This window comes from Hirundo rustica, chromosome 2 (assembly GCF_015227805.2).
Source record: "Hirundo rustica isolate bHirRus1 chromosome 2, bHirRus1.pri.v3, whole genome shotgun sequence".
Taxonomy (NCBI): Eukaryota; Metazoa; Chordata; class Aves; order Passeriformes; family Hirundinidae; genus Hirundo; species Hirundo rustica.
This window is the reverse complement of record NC_053451.1, coordinates 77,884,806-77,907,799: the sequence shown is the minus strand read 5'-3', so window position 1 is coordinate 77,907,799 and position 22,994 is coordinate 77,884,806. Positions and strand designations below refer to the sequence as shown.

The following is a 22,994-nucleotide window of genomic DNA, read 5'->3' as shown; positions in this document are numbered from 1 at the left end:
CTTCCAACATTTATTTGAAGTCACAGAGCTAGTGATACGGCCAAGAAGAAAGCCAAGGACAGTGCAGGCTATGGAACCAATTTCCCTCCACAACATGTAGACAAAGAAAGTATTGCAGTAACCAAACTGAAAGAAGTGCTACAGTGAAAATTTGGTACCTTTTACCTTTTCCTCTATTTTGAGTGTGCTTTTTTTTTTTTTTTTTTTTTTTTTTTTTTTTTTTTTTTTTTTTTTGCCACACATAGGGAGGATACAGCCATCAACTCCAGCTGCAGGACTTCATTGTGATTGTTCATCTTGTACATGGTATTCTCCACCAGTCTGGAAAAAAGATAATCCTTATCCCAGAACAAAACAAAACAAAACAAAAACAAAAACAAAAAACAACAACAACAACAAAACCACCAACCAAACAAAAAAAAAAATCCATATGTATAAGGGGAATAGCAACAGAGGGAAGAAAAAGTGAGATATGTTTTAAAACAGCAGTGCTCATAACTGATACAAGAGTGCAGGTGGGAAACAAGATCCCACTAGGAAGCATGTGCTAACAAGAACAACTTAAGAAACCTGATTTAGTCATAGATGTCAAATCTGAAACCTCTCCACACACAAAGGTGATGTGACCAGCCATTTGGTTGAATGGGTATGATACAGTTATGAAGTGTGGCTCTGGATCTGATTTCCATAATTTTTTTGTTCTGTATTTCTGTTTTTAGTGAACAGCAAGTAACTGCTGCATATTGGGTAGAATCCCTAGCAAGGCTATGACAGACTCACTATTAACACAATGGCAGTGGAAAATACACAACATGAGACACAGTGGTTTTTTTCTTGGTGGTAAAAAAGATTTTTACTGTCAGCACTGATGAGTGGGGAAGAGAGAACAAATTTTCATTCCTTAATGAAGGAACCTTAAGGCCATAAGGCCATAAGGTGAGTGCTTGGACTAGACATCGAATTATCAACAAGTTCTAATGATATAGCATGTTTCTTTGTCCACTCCAACCTCCAGTGAATTATAACTGGAAAAGGTAGTGCTGGGAATGTGATGGGAGAGATTAGCAAATACATCTCCATTACAAAAGAATGAGATTTCTTTCTGCACCGCAGTAGCACAAGCCAAATTGCCTTGTTTAAGCAACAAAATAATGCCAGGAAGATGGACAGAAATCCTACAGCATTGTTGTTCATGAAGCTTTAGAAAGAAACATGCTGCTCCCTGATCTTATATGGTCCAGTGTAATTATGGTGAAGTTTATGCTGTCAGAGCAATGAAAACGTGGAATAACAGAGATATGAAGCAGAACCTTTATTTTGCTTTTGCATTATGTTATTTCAGGCACAGTGCCCAAGAGGAAAAAAGCTGCAGGCCGCTGTCTTAGAAGTCAGCCTGAAGATGTTTCCAAACTGCTTTATTTGTCATGCGTAAGGAAACTCTGCTAAGAAAAAAGGGACTGCTGGTGCAGTGAGTTTGCTGGATCTGCAGCTGGAGCTAGGGAAGGAGGGGCCAGGGCCTTCAGTCCCAGAGCTCTGGGCAAGGTCTTAGCTGCTAACTGCCCACCCCTCCCAAAAAAAATCCCAAAACAAAAGCAACAAACCTACTCCTGCACAACCAGGGCTGTTACACAGGCTCCAGAGGAAAAAAAAAAAAATATCCAAGAAACCAGCTTCAATTTTAACTAAATCCCGAGCTAAGGCAAATCCCGTTAACATGGATGCCACAGCGCATTAACGGCTCTTCAGGACCCTAATCTTGACTCCTGGGAAATGACTGATGAAAAAGGTTAGGAATTGCATTAAGATGTTGCCAAACTATTCAAGCTAGTGTAAACCACCTTAAAACAGCTTCGATTTTCCTCATTAGGCTTTGTTTTGTATCAGGCAGAAGGAACAGTCTGGAGAACAGTTGGTGTGCTTAGACAGCTGAAACTGATGCTTACAGTCACTGGTGAGGCTCCAGGGAAGTATTTCTGAGCACTGTCTCTTCTCCCTTGAAAAGAAAACACTGCATTTCCTAAATGAAAAATGGGGCCCCAATTGCTGTGAGCAGCATGGAGAGGTGGCCTCCTGAGCAAAGAGCTATGCGAGGAAGGGACAACTATTTTTTTGCACTTAGGAGGAAGAGGAAAGGATGCCCTAGAGAACAAAAGACGAGTTGGAATTTATCTTATTTCCTTGCTTACCTTGCTCCTTAGTGTGAATTTGGCATTGCATCTTTCCTTCCACATGGCTGGCGTCTCCCCTGCCCTTCAGGGTCTCCCCAGCACCCTGAGTTTCCTGTGCTCATGGAAACAAGAAATGCACCTACAAATCCTGGAGCCTGAGCATCAGGTGCCAAAAGCATCCTCCCCCTCTTGTGTTGTTTGGTCTCCAGCAAGATGTGCCAATGGGTGCAGGAATGGGGAGATGCAACAGTTCCCATCATCCCTGTGTCATGGACCAGAAAGCTCCTTCCCTCCACAGGGCCAGCGCCAGCCCAGCCTAAAGCCCTGGTGCCAGCAGCAAAGATCTCAGATCACTGTGAATTACCTGCACTGTGCTAGAGGTGCAACAGTGCCAGTGAGCCTTAGCTCTTCATGGCCTCACTGTCCTGCAGCCAGGACACCCAGAGTGAGCTTCAGTCCTCAGCTGTAAAGTTTGCAATATAAGTCTCAGAAGGTTGGTGTCCATATGTGAGCGAGGTGTCTGAGAGCCTCTTCCAGGTGATGGGGATCCCAGCAGCACCACCCAGGAGCCCAGACAGCTCCTCACTCTTCCCTAAGGCAGACATCACTTGCTCAGACAGGAGAATAACAATCTTCCTTTTCCCTTCTGAATGCAGAGGTGGGAGAAGATGTACATGAATCACAAGTGGAAGAGGCATTTGGGACCAAAACCCACCACTACTCACCCCAAAGTAACACTGACAATCAGATGTAAAGAAGCATATTGTTAGTGAACTATATTGATAATGAGGCATCATCCTGGTAGCCCTCTTCACTTCTTAATTCTATTATGATATTTCATGCTCAATGTATTATCATATGCATTAACTCTCAACAGGATCATTAGATTGTATTTTTGATATTCTGCATAGATTGGCAATAGCATTGGCAGAAGAAAAGAAGATCTAACATGCACAAAAAAAAAAATCCAACTTGGAAATGAAGGGACAGATTTTCAAATCGAGCCTCTTTTTTTCTGTAACACATTATTTTTTCAACCAACTGGATAGAAACCTTGAATTTTGTAAACAAGCGAGAAATGTGCATCCACATCAGGTACTCTAGTACTTCTAATTAGCAAATCTGTAAGGTAAAAGCCATTCATGCATGCAATAATATACTTTCAGCATCTTGATTTAGCAGCCACGTTGAGGCACTTAGAGAAATTTCTTCCTAATGCTTTACATTTATGCCAGAAGAAGAAGGAAAAAAACTCTCTCAGAAGATCTATGGTGCACAGGACCCTCTTTTTAAAATTTCACTATTACAAATGGAACAACATAAAATCTTGGAATAAACAGGTGCAGTTTAGCCACAAGAATGGAACACGGGGAGGAAGAACCCATTGAATCTTTTTCTAGACAAGGAAGAAAAACAGATACAGATCTCTCATCATGAAAACAATAAATTTACAAAGAATCCTCATATAGAGTAATAAATATCAAGACTTTCCACATATCCATTATGTATCCTATAAAAATGAAAGCTGATATTTTTTCTAGCCACTACAGTAGTTAGAGAGAAAACCAATTTAAACTGTATGCACTCAGCATCAGTGTATTTTAACAGACAATATAATAAACCTGCCTACCTTCACAGACAATGTATCTCCAGGCTTTTACAGCAATTCTGGAAAATGTTGCACTAATATTTAAGCTTTTCCTTCTCTCCCTTTCCTCTTCCCTGGAGTTTGCTTGACCCCTTTTGTGACCATGAAGGCAGATTTCATTGCCCCCAGACAGATAATCTCTGTGATGTGTGCTCAGCTGCCACGTGGACCTCATTTCTCAAAGCTTGCCTTTGCCACACACACTCTGAAAGATGGTTCCTACCCGGCTGGGCTCGGTACTCTCAGCACCTGCAGGGAAATAAGCCAACCCCTCCACCACCTCACCTATAATCAATCTCTGACTGCTGGCCTTTGGAACAGAGCAAGAAGCGCCCCAATCCAACAATTCCTGTTTCTTTTTTAATCACCTCATCAAATTTTTCCCTTAATCAAAACACAGCACATAGAAGTTTGAAGGGCAATATGTGCTCCTTCTCCATTTCATTCACTAGAAAGTTATGCACTACAGTTGCAATGAACAGTACGAAATAAAACAGCTCTCATGTCAAAAAGGAACCAAGCCAGGTATTTTTCCCCAATTTATCATTCATGTCTGCACAAGTTTTAGTAGCTCAGATTGTACAGGGTACATCTGTTAATACAAAGAATCTCTCTCTCTTCAACCTATCCTCATAGTTTAGGTGTTTGAAGGAAGTCTTTTCTGACAGGAATCTTATTCTACTGCCATTTAATAACACTAATCAATACTTATTGAGAAAAAAATACATTCTCACTGGCAGAAACCAAGAAAAACTGAGATAAGGAGGGGGAGTTGTCAGACGAGGTCTCATTTACCAAAGCAGTAGGTCTCCCTCAGCTAATTCCCAGAGAGCCACAGTGCACAAACAATCTGATCCTCTCAATAGTTAGGCAAGATGGAGGAGCATCACCACCTTGCAACCTGACTATTATAATCTTCAGTAACAGCTACTTCTGCTGCTTCTTCCCTCGGCCACCGGTGAGCTCTCTGCTCCCGCAGCAGTCGCCGCTCCTCTCGCCTCTTTAGCCGGTTCTTCTGATGCTCCTCTTGCTTGGAGTACTGGAAACGCTGCAGGAACAGGTCCTTTGCGTATTCATACAGCTGCACGTCCAAGAAATTCAGCTCCTCTATCCTCTGCCGCACATCCTCGCCGATGTCCACATTGGAGGCCCGCGTAACATTGAACTGGGTGAACGGGGAAATGAATTTCAGGTTGAATGTCCTCTCAAAGAGATACTGTGTTTTCCTCTGAAATTCCGTCAGCCCGAAGAAGGCCATGTTTTTCAGATTGTTCTTGGCGCTTTGGAGAAGAATCATGTTTCTCTCACTCTCATTCATAAAAGTCAGGTTGTAGCAGCCCACCAGGCTGAGGTCTGCCAGCATGCGCACCTGGCGGTTGCTGGCCAAGTTGTAGCTACAGTCCATGAATTCCTGTAAGCTGACTCCAGACCAGTCGTCTCCTTCATAACAGGTAGGCAGCTCGTCCGGTGTTGGGCTTCTGCCATCGCACATATGAAGGGAGGTTTTCCACGTCGCACCCCTCTGGACATGTTTCCACTCACTCAAGTACCGTGACACTGGATCCCTCAGCATGGTGATGTAATAGAAATTCCTGAAACATATAATTAAACACAGTTTTAGGATTTCAGTAGATTTTCCTATTTATTCTCCAATAAGACTATTACCCAACACTGGCACCACACCCTTCACTTTTGCCAGTGCAATGTAGGTACTCCAGGCGACTCCTTCTGAGACAGTAAAATCTCCACAAATACTGTGAATAAAATACAAGGTAAATTGGGAGAGAGAGAGATATGAAAGGAAATAAGCAGTTATCAGAGAAACAGAATTACTTTGACCTATCTAGTGTTCAGTGATAGTTACTTTATATAGAAACCAATTAACTGAAGTGTGCTCCCCTCCACATTGAAGTATTAACTGCCAGCAATATCAGAAACTGTGTGAAAAGTGATTGAAATAATCCTGCCCCTTCTCTTCTGGACTGAGACATGCACATCTCACAAGATGCACAGGATGATAATCCCTACAGCACTTGGGCACAACCTAAGAAAAGCATAAACAATTTCATGTGGATGGTGCAAGTGTTAAAAATAATACCATGTGGAAGACTGGCATGAGCCACCTACTTAAGAAAAACCCTATTATTAAGTGTGTTGGAGTGAAGATAATAAGAGACCAGAAATCCATCCATATGACTTAATTTTAGACCAGTGCTTGATTGAAATTAGTTATAATCGTGCAGTACAAAAGCATTTGTTGGTGATAAGATTATTATTATTATTATTCAACCTCACCTGTCAAGAGTACAAAAGAGAAACCAAGATATATTTATTTGAAATAGAGAAAATAACTACAGAACTCACATTGTCAGTTCATCTTTTTGTTATTAAATTCAGTTTGCATTTCTTATTTATGGCAATATGAAAGGGACTGCAATTAAATATGCATCAAGGAGGCTTTCACAGATTGAGAGTTTTTTTACTGAGGGATGTTTTACTCAATAATAACTCACCTGAATTATAAGGTGATATCATAACACAAAGCAAAGCTGAAATACTTATGATTTCTCTCAGCTAGAATAACCAGAAGAAGATTCATGACTAAAATTAACACATGATCTGGTACAAAAATAGGCTTGGGAGTTTGCATGACTCATCTTACTGCAAACTATACATTAATAAACCATGAGGCCTAAGATTTCTTAAGAAAAGTCTGATCTCAGTACTTTTTCTTCAGCCTGGAGAAGGATGAAGACAGTAAACAGGAAGCAAGCTTGCTGAAGGCAAGCTACCCTGCAAACAAACCAATGTTTTGGGAGCATCATCTCATACAAGAGCTAACTCCAGTAAAATTAAAAATCTCAAAAATTGTAACAACCTCCAAGAAAATTACTTTGCTTTTTCAGGTATCACCCACTTTCTGCCACTAAAGATTCACCATCTCCATGAACCTTAGGTTAACCATAAAAATATTTATTTCCCCACACACTGTTAAATATGCAGACATATTTCCCAGAGCAGGCAAAGCAAAGGGAAACAGGTCTGAATGCTTCGTTCTGAATTTTCCACCTACAGGACCTATAATATATTTTCCAGAATAAGGTTACGAGACCAGCCTATGAGACCAGACTATGTTCTGCAGCAGGGCAATTTCCTGAGCGACTGTCTAATGGAAACAGCTGTTTCAAGACTTATTTCACTGCAAAAGCTTTACAGATGGAAGGATTTAAACTGGGGAGTGTCATGGATGTATTTGCACTATCACTTGCACTGGAAGGTATGATTTCTCTCAGCATCAGATGATACTTTGAAGGATATTTCCAGAATCACTTGGAGCTTGGCTCTTCTGATGGCTGCTCACACATGGCCAAACTGCACATCAGGTGTTTTGGTCCCCTTCAGTTACTTACACAGCCCACATCAACAGGGGACCCAAGAATCACACAACCTCTCATAGAGAGGTATTTCTAAAATCCCTCTTCTGCAGAGCAGGAAGTACCAGAAATCCTCCCGTATGCTCTGCAGGATAGTTCCACTATCAAAAAGCAGTCTTTGGGCACTTCAGGCAAAGCTTTCTCCTCTCAGATTGGATGCTCACTCATCTTGGCTCCACACTGCATGTAGGAGAGCACATTAAGAACTACTTTCCATTTCACAGGGTAAAAAGGGGATGCATTTCACAAGTGCTGTGCAGATAAAACAGCCCAACTCTCAAACACCCATCAACTCTGAGCATAAGAAGCTGTTGTTGCAACATCCAACAGGCACTGATAGGGTTGTAACCAAAAATGGCTGAAACTCCAAGGGAGCAGAGATGAAAAAAAATGGACAAAGACTCGGAGGCAGTAGGAAACATCTGCACCAACAAAGATGGGGCACTGGCTTACTCCTTGTATTGCTGTCCCTCCTCTCTTCAGGTAATTTTGGATGATAACATGTGCTAACAGACAGATTTAAAAGTTGCTCTTGACAGTTATTTCTACCTCTAATAATAGTTGTGTCTTTCCTCACCCATCCCCAGCAGTCACAGTCAGGTATGACTCAGAGCAACAACAATTAACAAAAATACCTCCTTTGCATCAATCATTTCCATTTCATCCCTGGATATGTAAATGCGTTTGATGTGCAATAAACAGGAGTACAAAGCAAATGTATGGAAATAAGAACCTCATATCTTTGTGTAACATCTGCAGCTTCCCTTCTGCATACTGGGCCAGGAACCTTCACCAGCCTGCTGCTGCTCCTCCTTGTGACTACCTGACTTCTGCAGCTGTTTTCACTGCCCAGATAAATCTGCTGCTGGTTTCTGCAGGTTCCAGAGACTCGCCTTCTTGTGTTATCCACTAAATGTCTTCTTCATCTGGCAGACAACAGCAGCTTGACACACATTTAATTTCTCAGGGGCTGATAATTTATGCCACATTCCCAGTTTACAAGCTTCTGATTAACCTTCTGGCTGTGACCCTCTGCCACCCTTTTAATCAATCTGAGGCTGGAAGACCTTAAGATTTTTTCCACCTAATCCTGGGCACTGTCCAGACGACTGAGGGGGGGATATTGTACTGAAGTTGTGCACAGAGTTTTCTTTCAGGGAAAAGGGTGTCACATCTCTAGAATAATGATACAAGTAAACACACAAAGACCATGAACATTTGTTTCAGTTGGAAAATTAGATAAACTATAAAATTATCTTAGGAAATTGTTTTCAAATTGTTTTCAAATGTTGACATTTATGGAATAATTATAGAATCATTTTGGAGCCCTCCATGACTCATATACAAGCATCCAATCACACTGGGAATAGCTGAGGAGTCAGCTCATTATAAAGACAAGAAGCAGGTCATAAAAAGATGAAATAGGATATGGCCTTTCTTCCCTGTTCAGTAAAATAGCATAAAGGTAGCTAAATACTGAATATACTTGAGCCACCCTGAATACAGATGTGCACTTGTTCTTGTTGGTGTAAATGACACTCTTGCATCACCCATGCTCACACTTATGGCTGTGTCGAGCTTTGTGGCTACCCACTGTGGGAAATACTGAACAAAGAATTAAGTAATGACTTCTGTTACCCTGTTTGTCAAAGCAAACTTATCACAGGCATCTTGGCTTCATTTCAATAGAATTACATCATCGATTACTGAAACTACTGTCACAGACGCCCTCAGCGCTTAAAGGCTAGCCAAAAAGAATACACTGGTATGTCAGGGAGAAAATACTTTATAGAAAATATTCCAAGTTAATTAAAACCCATACAAGTTATAGCTATATAATACATTTATGTAATCGATATCTGTATCAGCACGTGCATGCATGTGTATGTAGAAATTTACACTGAGATCAGGCCATAATCTGCGCTTGTCAATGACAGAAAAATGATAGTATGTGCATAGCTGTGTTTGTCAATGTGTCCTGTGACTGTCCCTGTGAACACATGGACGTGTAAGAACAGTCTAGACTTCATTTCAAGAACCAGCCCACTAGTCACAGTGTTAGCTCCTCCTGAAAGGAAATTTTATGCAGCTTCCGCAGATTAAGCAATCTTCTTTTGAGCATGATGTACGGAAAAGAATGGATTACTGAAGTTGTCACTTATGGGATAGTTGATTTTTTGGACAGGTGATGGTCACGGCAGGGGCCTGATGATCCATGCAGGGGCTCAAACAAGCACCAGTGTGAAGCGTGGGCTGCACACTGCTGTTTACTGTAGAATTACAAAGTACCTGGAAACTCCTAAGGCTCTAGTCCTACTTGCATGAAATCCAATCTCTTTATTAGCATTAGGCAAAGAAAACCTTTAATTAATAGAACAGATAAAATGAGCTTCTAGTTATAACCTAAGAACACATATTTTTTCCACATTATAAGGTATTTTAATATAAATACTCTAATCTTACATTAATCCTTTAGTAGTATTGCATTAATCCTTCAGTAGTACAGTTTAGAAATTAATTTCAGAGGAGCAGAGTCTGCTATAAGCAGAGGTGATCCCAAACCAGGGCATTTTGCCTCCTCTATCACCATGGAACAGATGTCCCAGCTGAGGGAGATTTACTAAATACGTGAAGGATCACTGCACACTGAGAACAGAAACATCCTATAGGGCCTCCTGGGGAAGAAGGATGAATGGCATCTTCATAAAAGGAGAACAGTGTACTCATGGCAGTGGAGTCAGAGACAGAAGAGTATTTGAGGTGAAGAAAAAGGGTCACCAGAGAATATTTTGGAAAACACTAGCAGACAGAAGGAAGAAAAATCAAACTGACTGAGAAATCCAGGTGCACCATAAAACCATCAACTGGTTTTATGGTGCAACATCATCATTCTGGTTCTTCCTAGTAGAAAGGAAAATAAAAGCCCTGGTCACGTTTATGTCCCAAGTGGAGATAAGAAGTTAGTAGCTTTAATTGTGGAAGTGAGCGTGCTCCTGAGGCAAGGTCTGAAATACCCACCAAAAGCCATCCTGTCAGCACATTTCTGCTACCAACGGAGGTTGTGGCAAGATGAAGGCTTAAGAAGGATGAGCATTACGTGAACAAAAGCCTTACACTTCCCAGTTTTATCCTCACAGGCAGTAACACCCCACAATCAGTAACCTCTCTCCGAGCAAAGTATCATCAATATGGGTAATGGTGAAAGAAAGAGGGTAAACAAATTAAACAAAGGTAAGTATAATGCAGCACCGTGTACAATTAGGGAAAAAGAACATGCAACAGGAACGATGGGGGAAGGCAGAAACCAAAGAAGCTTTGTCAGGCTGCTCTGAGCCAGGCAAAGTCACCCTAGTGAGATGCAGATATATGAGCTCAAGGCTGGCAGCATTCCTGTGCAGAGTGTCTCTGCATCCATGGTGTGCTTAATTTACAGATAAACTGCCCAAAATAACAAGAGCAGACTGTATCCAGAACAATGGCACTGTAACAAAAATCTATGAAACAGTGCACGAAATATATGCATGTCCATCTGGCTGCAGGAAACATCGTAAGGCTTATCCACCAAGCCAGACAGATAAACCCTAGCAGTCCCACAAACTTTTGCAAAGATGATGCAGCAGGAGCACATAGGCTTCTTAAGTGTCTGTCACAGGATGCTAGACATCGTGATGGAATGGTTTTCTAAGAAATCCTTTACATAAGTTTATTCCGTAAGACCTTAATACTGTTGGCTGTCCTTTCAGGTTTTCATGGGTTTCTTTACAAGACTATTACTGAAAGAACAGCCACCACCATTAAAAAGTGAAGGTTTATCAACTCTTACCACATGCATCACCTGCTCAGCATGCAGCAAAAGCATTTAACTGGCTATTTTCTCAGAGGATCTGAGCACTCACCATTTTTGCTGCTCAGAGAAGGGACTGGATACTGCTTTCAGGGTAGGACATCTAACTGCAGTGGTCTGCCTATGAGCCAGGCATCGAGGCAAGCTCTGAAACCAGCAGGGAGCTGCTCAGCACAGGCAGTGGTGTGTGTCTGGCCACGGCAGGGGCCTCCTCTGGCATGAGCTGCATCCCTTTAGAGGCTCCCTTTGCATCACACCGTGTACCTTGGCCACAGAGGGAGCTTTATTGCTGACCTGGAGGTGTCTTATGTTGTGTCTCTATCTGCGAGGTGAGCCCTGCACTTGGAGCCAAAGGGTCCTTGCCTGAAGGGACTTATTCACAGAGTGCAAAGTTCAGGCCAACATCAAAAACTAACCACTACCATAACATTTTGTAATGAGGGAGAAATAACCACAGAGAACCTCAATTTCACAACTCTTTGTACCTATAATACATCTACCAGTCATGGTATAGTATCTCTTTCTAGACATGCTTATAGAGTTGGAGCACTCTCCAAAGTAAAACAAAGTTTTAAAGCAAGTTCTGTATTGGTTCATACAAATTTCCAATCCAGCAGTTAGAGAAAAAAGTCCATTATAATTTTGTTTTCCTTGCTGATATACCAGTATATCAGTGTGACAGAGGGAGGGCTGGGAGTCAGACAGCTGAGATTGTATTTCTGGTTTGGTAAGGAGAGCTCGTTGCTTGGGAAGTTATTTGTGATGACACAAAATGTTACAGGCAAGAGAAATGTGGTGATTGGGCACTGGGAGGCACTTAAAAAATGTGGGACCTTGCATGCTAGGAGGAATACTCCCTGCCACCAACATCAGTTTCTTTTAGAGTAGCTCACTGCTTTCATCACAAAACTCCCAATTTTTCTGTTTAGATATTGCAAGCCCTTTTTTCTTTAAAAATATCCTCTGAAATATCAGATTAAATTCTGTATCCATGCCATCACCTCAGGAAAGCTTTATAGCACTGGGGGTTTTTGTTTGTGGGTTTTTTTGTTTGTTCTTTTTTTTTTTTTGGTCACAGTTGTTGATCAGAAGATTAGTGTCCTACACCTGATTAAAGAATGACAGATGACAAGGAGTGTCTTTAGAGATCACTCACTCTTTGACATCAAACAACTTTTAACAGTAGTGATTTAGGGTGATCCAGAAGGGTAGAAGAAAGGGAGTGAGCCTTTGGCAACACAAATGCCACACATACAACATTAGGAATCTTTCCACCTAAAGAGTCCAATTTTCCTGATGTGAAGCTAGAACAAATTCAATAATGGCATAGAGCTATGCAAAGATATGAGAAGAATGAGATATTAGGTAAGCTATTTTAACACAGCACCGGTTCATAGATTCATATAATACAGAAAAAAGATGAGTTTCAAAATGCAGCACTACATCTGTACTGAAAACAATGGTAAAAATTGCATTTGTGGAGACTCTCGTTTTTTTTTTCCCTTAAATACTTCAGAAATTAGGACAACTGGCCTTGAACTATGCAAAATGACAATTTCCTTTTAAAATGTTGTCTGCTTTTAGAGTTGGACGAGCAATTTTGTACTTTTTTTAAAGTAATGAATAATCATGACAATAATAATCACATTCTTGACATATCACATTGCCACATGCCTTTCAAAATTATCAGTGAAAATGTATCTAGGGACCTACTGCTGCAAAAGCATAGTGGGAGTGCTGAGAATTTTTTTCTTGACATAGGAGAATATAAATTTGTGAGGCTACAGATTTTAATGACATATTTCAAAGACATGCCTAAGACATTAGATGGAGATCAAACAGCAGCCTCTCAGCACCTAAGAAGAGGCCAGTTGTAAAGATAAAGCAAGGCTTTTCACTCTTGTGCATCCTGGGATGAGGGACAATAGTCATAAACTGAAAAAGCTGAGAATAAAAGGAAAACCATTTTCATTATGAGAATAATGAAGCTTTGGAAAGCTCTGCATTTCCCACCCTTGGAGATTTTGAAGATCTGACTGGACAGAGCTCTGAGCAACCCCAACTATGCTCAGTAGTGGCCCTGCTCTGAGCAGAGGGTTGGACTTCTCCTGAAGTCACTTCCCACCCCTGGGGCTCTGGGATTCTGACTGACAGTGGAAAGTCTGTTGTCACCAGCAGACTGTACAGTCCTGTCAGACAACACATCAAACAAGAAGCAGCTCGCCAACTAAATGATCCCCATTCTCCCTTGTTCTTCCCTGGCCACCCCAGGAAAAGCCAGAAAATTTTTAGTCTAAGACATTTTTAATTTTTTTTTTTTTTTTAAATATGATTTTAACTAGGGCTATAACACTTCAAATCAGCACACCCTGAATTATTGAGCAACTTCATGAGTATTTATTTCAATGACATGTTATTCAATATAGAATCTCCAGAAATAGGAGAGGACGCTGCAGCTGCTACATGTCCCTAAAGAAATGAATTCTGTTCACAGGTATCAAGTCTGGATCCTTAGCATAACTAATAAAATTATGTAGTTATCCATGGTTTTAATCCCAGTGTTTTAGAAAATGCACATAAATAGCATATGAATATGTGTGAGCTCTCTGAGCTAATATAGATTTTTCCTGTGTGTTGCCTTCAGGATTTACGCATAAATTTTCAAACACAGAGCATAAAGTTGGGCATTTTACTCTATATTTAAACAAATAGGTAAGCTCAGCCTCACTGTCAGTGAAGAAATAGGGAGCAGTATGAGCAGATATGAAGAAAATTGTTGGTTTATTTAGGAAAAAAAGCTCTCAGAGACATCACATTGCCCTACCTACCCTGCTAGCATAGATAACAGCACTCAATTATCCCTTTCCTAAAGAATCCTAGCCCCTTTTGAAATATCCTTTTCATGCCATTGCTCCTACTGAAAACATCTTGTGAAGGTTGCTTCTTACAGTTAGGAACACAAGTCTTATTCCCAGACAAAACCTGGTCTTGTTCTACTTAGATCCAGCTGTTCTTGAGTTAACACTGCAAATACATCAAGGAGATTTATAAATGTAACATCAGAGCAGGAGAAATAGCATTTAAGCTGAAGATCAGAGAGCAATCACACCTCTCAACTTTCAATTTGCAAAGCTGAACTAGTTTTTATTGTCTCCTGTGATAAGCAAAGTCATAAGTGATCAAACTGCAGTCCCCAAAACTCTTAGGTCATGCTTAGATCCCTTCACTGAGTTTTCCACCATCTCAGCTTTTCACGCTTGCTTTTGATAGGGGGCTTGGAAAAGTAAGGAGCTCCTGAGATTTGTCCAAGTTTTGATCATCACAGCAGTCCTTTCCTACCATTTGAACTTGCACAACTTCAAATTTCACTATATGTGGCTAGAATTGAGCAAATTTCACACGGGGCTTTAGAGGTGCCTTGCGCAATAAACATTTCTTACCTCCACTGGCAATGCATTCTCTGATACACCCTCACATTGCATTTTGGTTTTTTATAGGGCCACATGACTCTGGAAACTCATGCTCACTGTGTCACTGGCTCAGATGGCCCCTGCCCAGCGGGGTAGGAACTTGATGGTCTCTAAGGTCCCTTCCAACCCAAACCATCCTGTGATTCTATGAAGATTCCCTGTTTTGGCTGGCAAGTGCTCAGCTGCTAGAGGACAGCTGTTTCTGCTGGCTTCAGATGGGTGAACCATGCACTTTGCACTACCAAACCTAATTTCCTCCATTTTTATGAAATCCTCAAGGTCATTAAGCAAATTCCATCAATATACTTAAGAATATACATACATCCTAATACTTTAGTGCCAACATCATTAATGGAAACATGAAATAGGGTCAGAGTTAAGACTAGCCCTGTGGAAATTCATGGATAACTTTCCTTTAACTTTCTCTTTCAGCACATCCTGTTTTGTTACCAGCTTCTTGTTCACCAGAAAATTCTTGTGCTCAGCCTTACGTTTTTGCCTTGTAAAATAACTTTGCAGGTGCTGGTCTATTAAATAGTTTATTGAAGATAAATTTCCATTCTGCTCTCAGAGATGGATGCTGGATATTTACACGTCACAGCCCAGAGGCTGGTTCCCCCAGCTTTGCAGCATCTGAGAACAGAGACATTGGTTAGGATGGGGAAATGACAATTTGTTTCAGAGTGAAGTGGTCTGGAATAGAAATATACAGATGAGGCAATTTGATGGAAAAACAAACAAGCTTGATACAAATTGTAAATCATTTCTTGATGAGACACAAATCCAACAAAGTTCCCTCCAGTGATTTTTGTTCTTTGCCTAAATTATATCAAGCTCAGTTGTTCTAAGTATTCCTTAAATTGCTGAAAGGAGTGAAGTAGCAATAACCTTGCTGAAAGAAATATAAATACAAAATGCAATAATAATTCAAACAATGAGAATTGCATTGTTCTATCAAGCACATGCACAAAACAACCCTTGTACCTCTTAAGGAACAGGGTCTGAGCACACACAGGAGGAAATACTATTCAAAAGCAATAGAAGTGTAGTGTCTTACAGGATTCTTTAAAGGTATCCAAGGCATTTGTGCTGGGGAGAATAAGAAGTCTTTTGTGGCAAAGGAGGGATCCATCGCTCACATCACCCCATTCTATCTCATCACTATGGTGCACAGGTGATTGTTCTGTCTCAAAAGAACTGTGTAAATCTGAGGTACATGTGACCTCTTTACTCAAAATTGTTGTTTCTTTTTCTCTGCCTCTGCCACTGCACAGAAGGGAACATGAAATAAGGATGCATTTGCACTGCTGTCCTGCCCACCTCCTCCCTGAGCTGCCTCTAGCCCCAGTCAGAGGACGAAGTTCTGAACTTGCCTTTCTCAGGAAGATGCTACAAGTACAGGTGAAATGAGCTAAGGGGATGGCCCACAGCAGGAAGTGGCAGCAGAAAACAGGAGATAGAAAGGGAAAAGAAAGGTGATGACAGACAGGGGACAAGAGAAGAGCAAACCTGAAGACAGAGCTGCACAAGGAACCTGCAGTTTGAGCTTGTTTTGCCAATATAGCCTTAAAGGGTTACAGAAATCTGTTTGGGAAGTGATCCTCCTGAAGAAGACTGATACCTACAGCCATGGGTAATAGCATAACAGGATCCATAAAATATCCCTTATGCACACAGGACAATCCACAAAACCCTCCTCACAATCAGGTGGCAGTCTCTCAGCAGCTGCCAAAAAGGTTAGAGAAGTCCCTGTTTCGGGAGGAGTCTCATGGGGCAGGCTGCTGCCTGGGTGACCAAGCACTTCTACAGCTCCACTGCAAAAAGGGGGGACACAGAATTCCTGCCTAGTCAGTAACTTAAACAACATAAGGCCTTTCATAATGGTTCTGAAGGAAGAAAAAAATCCCTACATACTTTAATGCAGAATTATGAGAGATATGTTATCACAAGGGTCCTGCCTGCCTGCAGGAATACACTTGGTTGGTAAAATTCAGTTTCAAAGAGTCCCTGAAAAAGCAAATCAAATGTAGCCAGATCCTTAAATCTTCTGATATTTATGTTTCTTCAGTCAGATTTTGTTAGGTCTAAACCAAAGCAAAATTAGTTATTTTAAATTCAACTACAATGTTTATTTTCATCCTCTTCCTGTTTTTTTGAAGGTAATGTTGCTATTCCATTTTATTCTCTGGCTAGGTAACACTTGCAGCACCAGCATCACCAGTGTTTCTTCCTAACTGGCTTCACAGTTTGTGCCACAAGTGTAACAAGGTTCCCTCCCCAGCTGAGTTTTCCCTGATTTCCAGCTAAGAGCTCAGTTGCAGGCATTCTTTTCCAAGTCTGAGATGCTCAGATAAAAGTTCTGAGGGATTTTTTATTGCAATGCATTTTGAATCAGTACAGTAATTCTGCTCAATTAATAAAGTAATTAACAATAAAAAGGGCTCAGTAATTGAAATCCCTTTGAAAGTACACTAATTTATTCCCTCTAAGCTTTGCCTCAAATCTTTATTAATTCTGACATCAAGCAAAATGACCATAAATTATAAATGATCATCACAAAATCCAGGAGTTTTTAAAGCCTCCCATAAGGTAAACAACATGACAACAGAGATATAAAAGAATTTTAGGTGATTCTGCTAATGAATATATTATAAGAGAAGTGTTCCCTATTCGTACACTGAAATAGTTCACAAAACCTAGAGAAATTACCCAGCTGTAAAAAAAAAGCGATTTTTTTTCTAAATTCCTCTTCTTGTAATGCAACTGTATGATTTTACCTGTAAGCCAATAAACAGGAAGATGAGAGGGTATTTCAGTTGAATACTTACATGACAGACTGTTGACTTTCCATTTTACACTGAACTTGGTGTTTTACTAAAATACTTTACAGCATCTGAGCAAACCCAGAAATATTTGGTATGAATATAAAACTCTAAGCAAACCCATAAACGTTTGGTATTAAAAATATAACTCAAATATAAGCAAAATCGCCATTTTCCTTCTCCATTGATCTATAGGTATCTCTGTACCTATATAAGTAGCTATATGCACACATACATATATACATACATAACGTCTCCACAAGGGGGCGCTCTAATCCGCCCCAAACCTTCACATAATCTTAACTTGCTTTCCAAAAATTGATGTCATAAAGTTTTTATCTACAGACACTATGGTATCTTAGGAAAAAAAAAATCTTTCTACCGACTAGAAGTGACTTTGTGATAGAATTTCATCCAACAAAAACTGTAGTTTGAAAGCAGATCACTTTTTATGCACGATTTCCACTACATACTTGGCATGCAAAGAACTTTGATCAAGCTTTTCCAAGTTCACTACTTGCAATACCCAGCCAAAATGAGACCTTTTACACACACACAGACACAGAGGTAGCTCACACTGCTCCGCACTGACGAGGCAGCCTCCAGGATGCAGCCTGGTTATGCAAAGCCCAAAGTGAGTGACCATGAGTGATTTCAGCCCTGTAACAATGCACCCTGTAGGTGCCACAGTTAAGGTACAAATGGTATTAAAGTTATTTGCACTGTCTTCCCAACTCCCTGCAGATATGAAAAACAAATCTTGTTTGTCATACCTTGTTAAATCTGCTTTAATTATCTGAATGTCTTACACAGTATTGTAACTCCTCATCTTCTTAACTCAACTATAGCTCTGTGATGTTTTTACTATTTACCATACATTTAACTTTGGATTACCTAGTAGAAATGGGACTATCTCCTTCTTCTGACCTCAAATCTTAATTAATCAGGCTTAGTCACACATGCCAGGTTGTAGACTGCACTGTACCATGTTACGTTCTGAGAAAGAAGCTAATAAGATGAAATAAAGAAGTCTAGGCTTCTAAACAACTTCTATAAAGGATTCTTTACCTTTCAGAAAAAGTAGACAGAGATTATATGAATTCCATCCTGCAGATACAGCACAAACCCGCCAATCTGCTCACTCAATCAAATCAATCTCTGCACCTTGATCTGCAGCACAAACTTTAAGCAAAGTTTCCATGATTTCTCAGTGATAGCACAGTACGATACAGTCATGTTTAACCCATGTCTACGACAGAGCTCAGGCTGCTGCAAAACTTGTGCGTTCACATAAAATAAAACATCCAAGAACCTGATGGGTCTCCATTAGAATACTGGCTCAAGCAAGTCATCAGGGATGCCTGTGGCTCTGTAACTTTCCTCTGAAATGGACAAATCCTAATCAATGAAGCACATCTGTACAGTGGCAAAAAAGCACTTCCTAGTCCCTTCAGGCCATGAACTGACTACTTGAAGCATGACATTTGATTAGCCTTATTATCTCAACTCATTTATACATAAATGTTTTCAGGGGCCATGAAGCCATCCAGCCTTCATTAAAATCCAGCCACATTTTCTGAACTGATGTTCCCTCCTCTTCCTTCTTCCTTTTTGCCTGTAAAAACAAGGAACAATTTTTTTTTTTTTTTAAACTGTGAGTTATCATCTTTTCAATTTTATTATTGTCAAGTAACCTTCTCCTCATACATTAGTGCAGCAGAGTGTTGCCATACCCGCTCACATATGCAAATAGGTCAGGCTTTCTAGTCTTTCCCCACAGAGATATTTGACATTGACACTCAACATGATCTAGCATCTTTCTGAACTAAAGGCCAGGGGAATCATGTGTGGGACTTCATTTCCAAAAGTATTTCTCACAGAAATTAATGAACATCTGTGCAGATGCTGAATGTCAATTCAGGCAGCAGACGAAGCCAATCTGAAACTGAGCTTAAGGTCTAGGAATAACTAATGGTAAAGTAAGCAAGCTTATCTTTGGATCTCTCCCCTTCCCTTTGAAGAGCCAGAGTGCTCTTCAGGTCACAAACTTTTCTTGCTTTAAAAGGAGTGGGATGATGACAGGGTTATGAAAGCTATTTCAGCATTAACAAGGAGCAAAGCTGCTGATGTGTATCCTAAGTAACACAAAGGTTTGAACATGAAACATTCATTAGGATTTCTTTAAAGACTCTGTAAATTGCTTTCTGTTCCATATGGAGTACTGCCATCAATACAAGTATAGAAGCAATGCAAACAGGAAAGCAAAACTCGGGTTAAATATTATATCATCATGAATAGTTTTCTACAGTTTTAATGACTTCAGTACTCCTGTCTTTTATCTAATAGACATAACATAGTCTGGGTCAATCTAATTTGTGATACATATATTGAATATTATGTAATTTAACATCAATTAACACCTGTGAATTCTAGAAAGAAATCTCATCAGACCTGAGCAACTGAAGATATGCTACCTTCCTAGAAAAATTAGCTGAAAAAGAGAAAAGGTAGCAAACAAATCTGGTTTTTTTCTGGTAGTTTTTGTTTGTTTGTTTGTTTGTTGTTGTTGTTGGTTTGTTGTTTTTTTTTTTTCTTTGAAGATACTCCTTTTCAACGGGCTTTTTTTCTAAAGCATTTTTTTTTTGTTTATAACTGTATAATTTTTAATATATGACAAAACTATATATCCCAGTAGCCTCACCAAGTGCTGTTTAGCACTTGTATCCCTGCTTTCCTGCTGGGGATAGAAACCACTGTATGTTCAGGCTAAAGAACAGCTCTGCCTGGATGAAAAGGAAGTTTGCATGCACATAGACCTTTATTCATGACACTTTAATTTGCTCCATGGCCTTAATAAATATACCAGCATTAAGTATTCTCATGCAAACTATGACTCTAAAATTTAAACTCACTTCAGACATTTTTTCATGTCATTTCCAGTTACACTGCTTTTACTACAAGGAACAGTAATTAGTACAGGCTGGGTTGTATCATTGAAAACCCATGCTTCTTTGGCACCACTTTGTTTCTTTTTTCCTCTATTTCTGCTCTTCATTTTTCCTCATTATTTGTGTCCTCACACAGCTGGCGGAGCTGCAGAGGCACAGACTGCTGGGCTGATACAGAAAAATTCAGGTTTCTCCTAACCAAGTTAAGGTTTAAGCCCACTTGCTGGCTTCAGGGGAAATATGAGTGGGAGTGGGATGGTGTCACTCAAATCCCTTGTCAGTCACAGAGCTGTGGTGCTGCTTGTAGGGGTGGGCACAGGGGCTGTGCAGCTGGCTCAGGAGGGCAGGCTGAAGGCTGGAGCATGGGGGACAGCTCTCACCTGGAGATGTGTTGGTTTAGGTATGTGACTGCTTCCCCACAGGCCATTTTCACAGTGCTGCCCTCATCTGTGCCCTTCCTCTACAAGGTAACTGTTTTTAATAGAGATTTTTTAACTTCAGCTCATTGAAACTCAACCGCCTCATTTTTGCATCCCAGGCACACAGACTCTCTGAGGGCTCAGTATAGATCCCTGTGTATTAGGTATATTACTGTTAGTTCAGGCTGTCTTAACAAATCTGAGAGCCAAAAATTATTTTGAAAACCTTGGAATGCAGTCTTCTCCCTTCTGCAGGTTTACCTGTTATTTAGAGTTCTATATTGGCATAACCCTATCATTCAGCATATGGCATGTGGCATTGGTGTAACTTTCAGTGCCAGATATCCTAAGGCAGTTATAATATTATAGTATTGCAATTGGACATTGTTATTTTAACCTAGCCTGGACTTTAGTCTGCTTCCTAAAAAAGCTTAAAGACAATCATGTTCTGTAAAAACAGCCGAATTAAAAATATCATATTAAAAAGGTGTTGAAGTAGCCACTTGACATGGCAGATAAACCCACCAACAGCTATTAAATACAGAGAAATCTCCAATAAGCAAGAAATTCTCAAGCTTTGAATTTTTCATCCAGGGGAGTATATTCAGGGGTACCATCATTACATGCTTGCCTTGTTCTTCTCCTCCTTGGACTCTCCATTTGTGGAGGCAAGGCGTTAGGTTAGATGGACCTTTGGTGTGATTCAGCTTAGCCATCCCTGTGCTACTTGAAGCCACCCACATAACGGTACTTTTTTTTTTCCCCTGACATTGATAAGAGAAGTATCTCATGTTGATGAGTTAACTCAAGGCAAAAAAAAAAAAAAAAAAAAAAAAATCTGTACTGTTTTAGTCATATGCGTAAGGAAAAATCTGGATGTCATGCGCCACAGAAAATGTTCTCTCACCTTCAATAAGAAATCTGTTTTCTGTTTTCTTAAAAATGGACGTGGGTGTTACAAATGGCAGTTCTTCACCGCTTTTAAAAATGAACGCTTTCCATTCATTTAAGAAGAGACTATCAGAAAATATATTATTACCAAGGGTTGGTGGGAGGCAACACCAAACAGCATGTCAGCTCTGAAAGAGAAATGAACCATGGAAACAGACTGAATGCAGGAACCGGCCGCTGGGGTTTGGCACACAGGACAGGAGCATCCCATCGAGGCCGGAGCACAGAACGGCAGCTGAGATCTGTTCAGGCAGGCTGAGAAATGGCTCAGCCCCTCCCGACTGCTCCACCGCTGCTCCGCTCCAGGTCTGCGTGCGGCTGTGTGGCACTGCACGTGGCAAACACCAAACACGGGCAGCATGAACTGGCTGAAGTACATACCAGCCTCCCCTGGTTTTATGCGTTCACCTGTGATACTGGGCAACACAGGCAGATGCAGAACCAAACAGCCTGGTATGGCACAAAACCAGTTTGCTGACTCCTTCTGGACAGCTTGAATTGGCACAGTGGTCTTATGTCAGAGGAGCAATTAGCATCATTGTTCCACTCTGCTTTGGAGCACGTACTAGGATATCTAAAGCCAGTTCGACCGTGTGGTCAAAGCAAAGGAAAATTGTGGTCTTCATACCTAAACTGTTACAGCCATGCAGGAGTTACTCTGGGTTTATGAGTGTGCGAACACACCAGGATGTTCTGCTTTGTTTTGCTGCCCTGAGCGCTTCTGTGTCTGTCCCAACTTACCAAATCTCTTCAAGTCTTTCCGTGTAATACACATTTCCTTGTGTCAGTCCGCTAGAACTATATGAATGAAAGTAAATGACACAACTAAAATATTGATTTCTTTAAGTGTTGAATATCACATATAAAATTCAAGGAGTACAGCGTATTTAATTACAAAAGCATATCAATTCCACGAGAAAAGTAATCTATAAAAGCCTCTGTTACAAGGTGAAATATTGCCCAGGGAGCTGGAAAATGCCAGAAAGAATATTATTTGTGCAGCTTTTATTTTGCCACTCTAACACTCTTCTTATTTGCAATAAAAATTATTATTTTTCCATAGAACTCCTGCTTTGTTCAGTGCACTGAATAGGCAGTGCTCAGTGAGATGCCTGTTCAATATTTCTTTTTATCATCATCTGAAAGCCCATAGTTCAGTGTTTTATTTACGGCAGATTGCACAGACTCTGCTCAGGCACAGAATATTGCATCTCCTCATTGCTTTTACTATCACAATCATCCTTGCACTATGGTGTACTAAATTTCTTTTTGATTAGTATTTCCTACAAC

General features: G+C 40.4%; 1 protein-coding gene across 1 annotated transcript in view; it reads right to left on the bottom strand.

The window, feature by feature from the left end:
- Positions 1-240: 240 nt before the first annotated feature.
- HS6ST3 (heparan sulfate 6-O-sulfotransferase 3) overlaps positions 241-22,994 on the bottom strand; it is a 274,637-nt gene continuing 251,883 nt past the window's right edge. Inside the window, exon 2 of the mRNA XM_040056967.2 lies at positions 241-5,408. Coding sequence (XP_039912901.1) covers positions 4,703-5,408 — 706 coding nt within the window. The 3' untranslated portion in view covers positions 241-4,702. The remainder of the gene's footprint in view (positions 5,409-22,994) is intronic.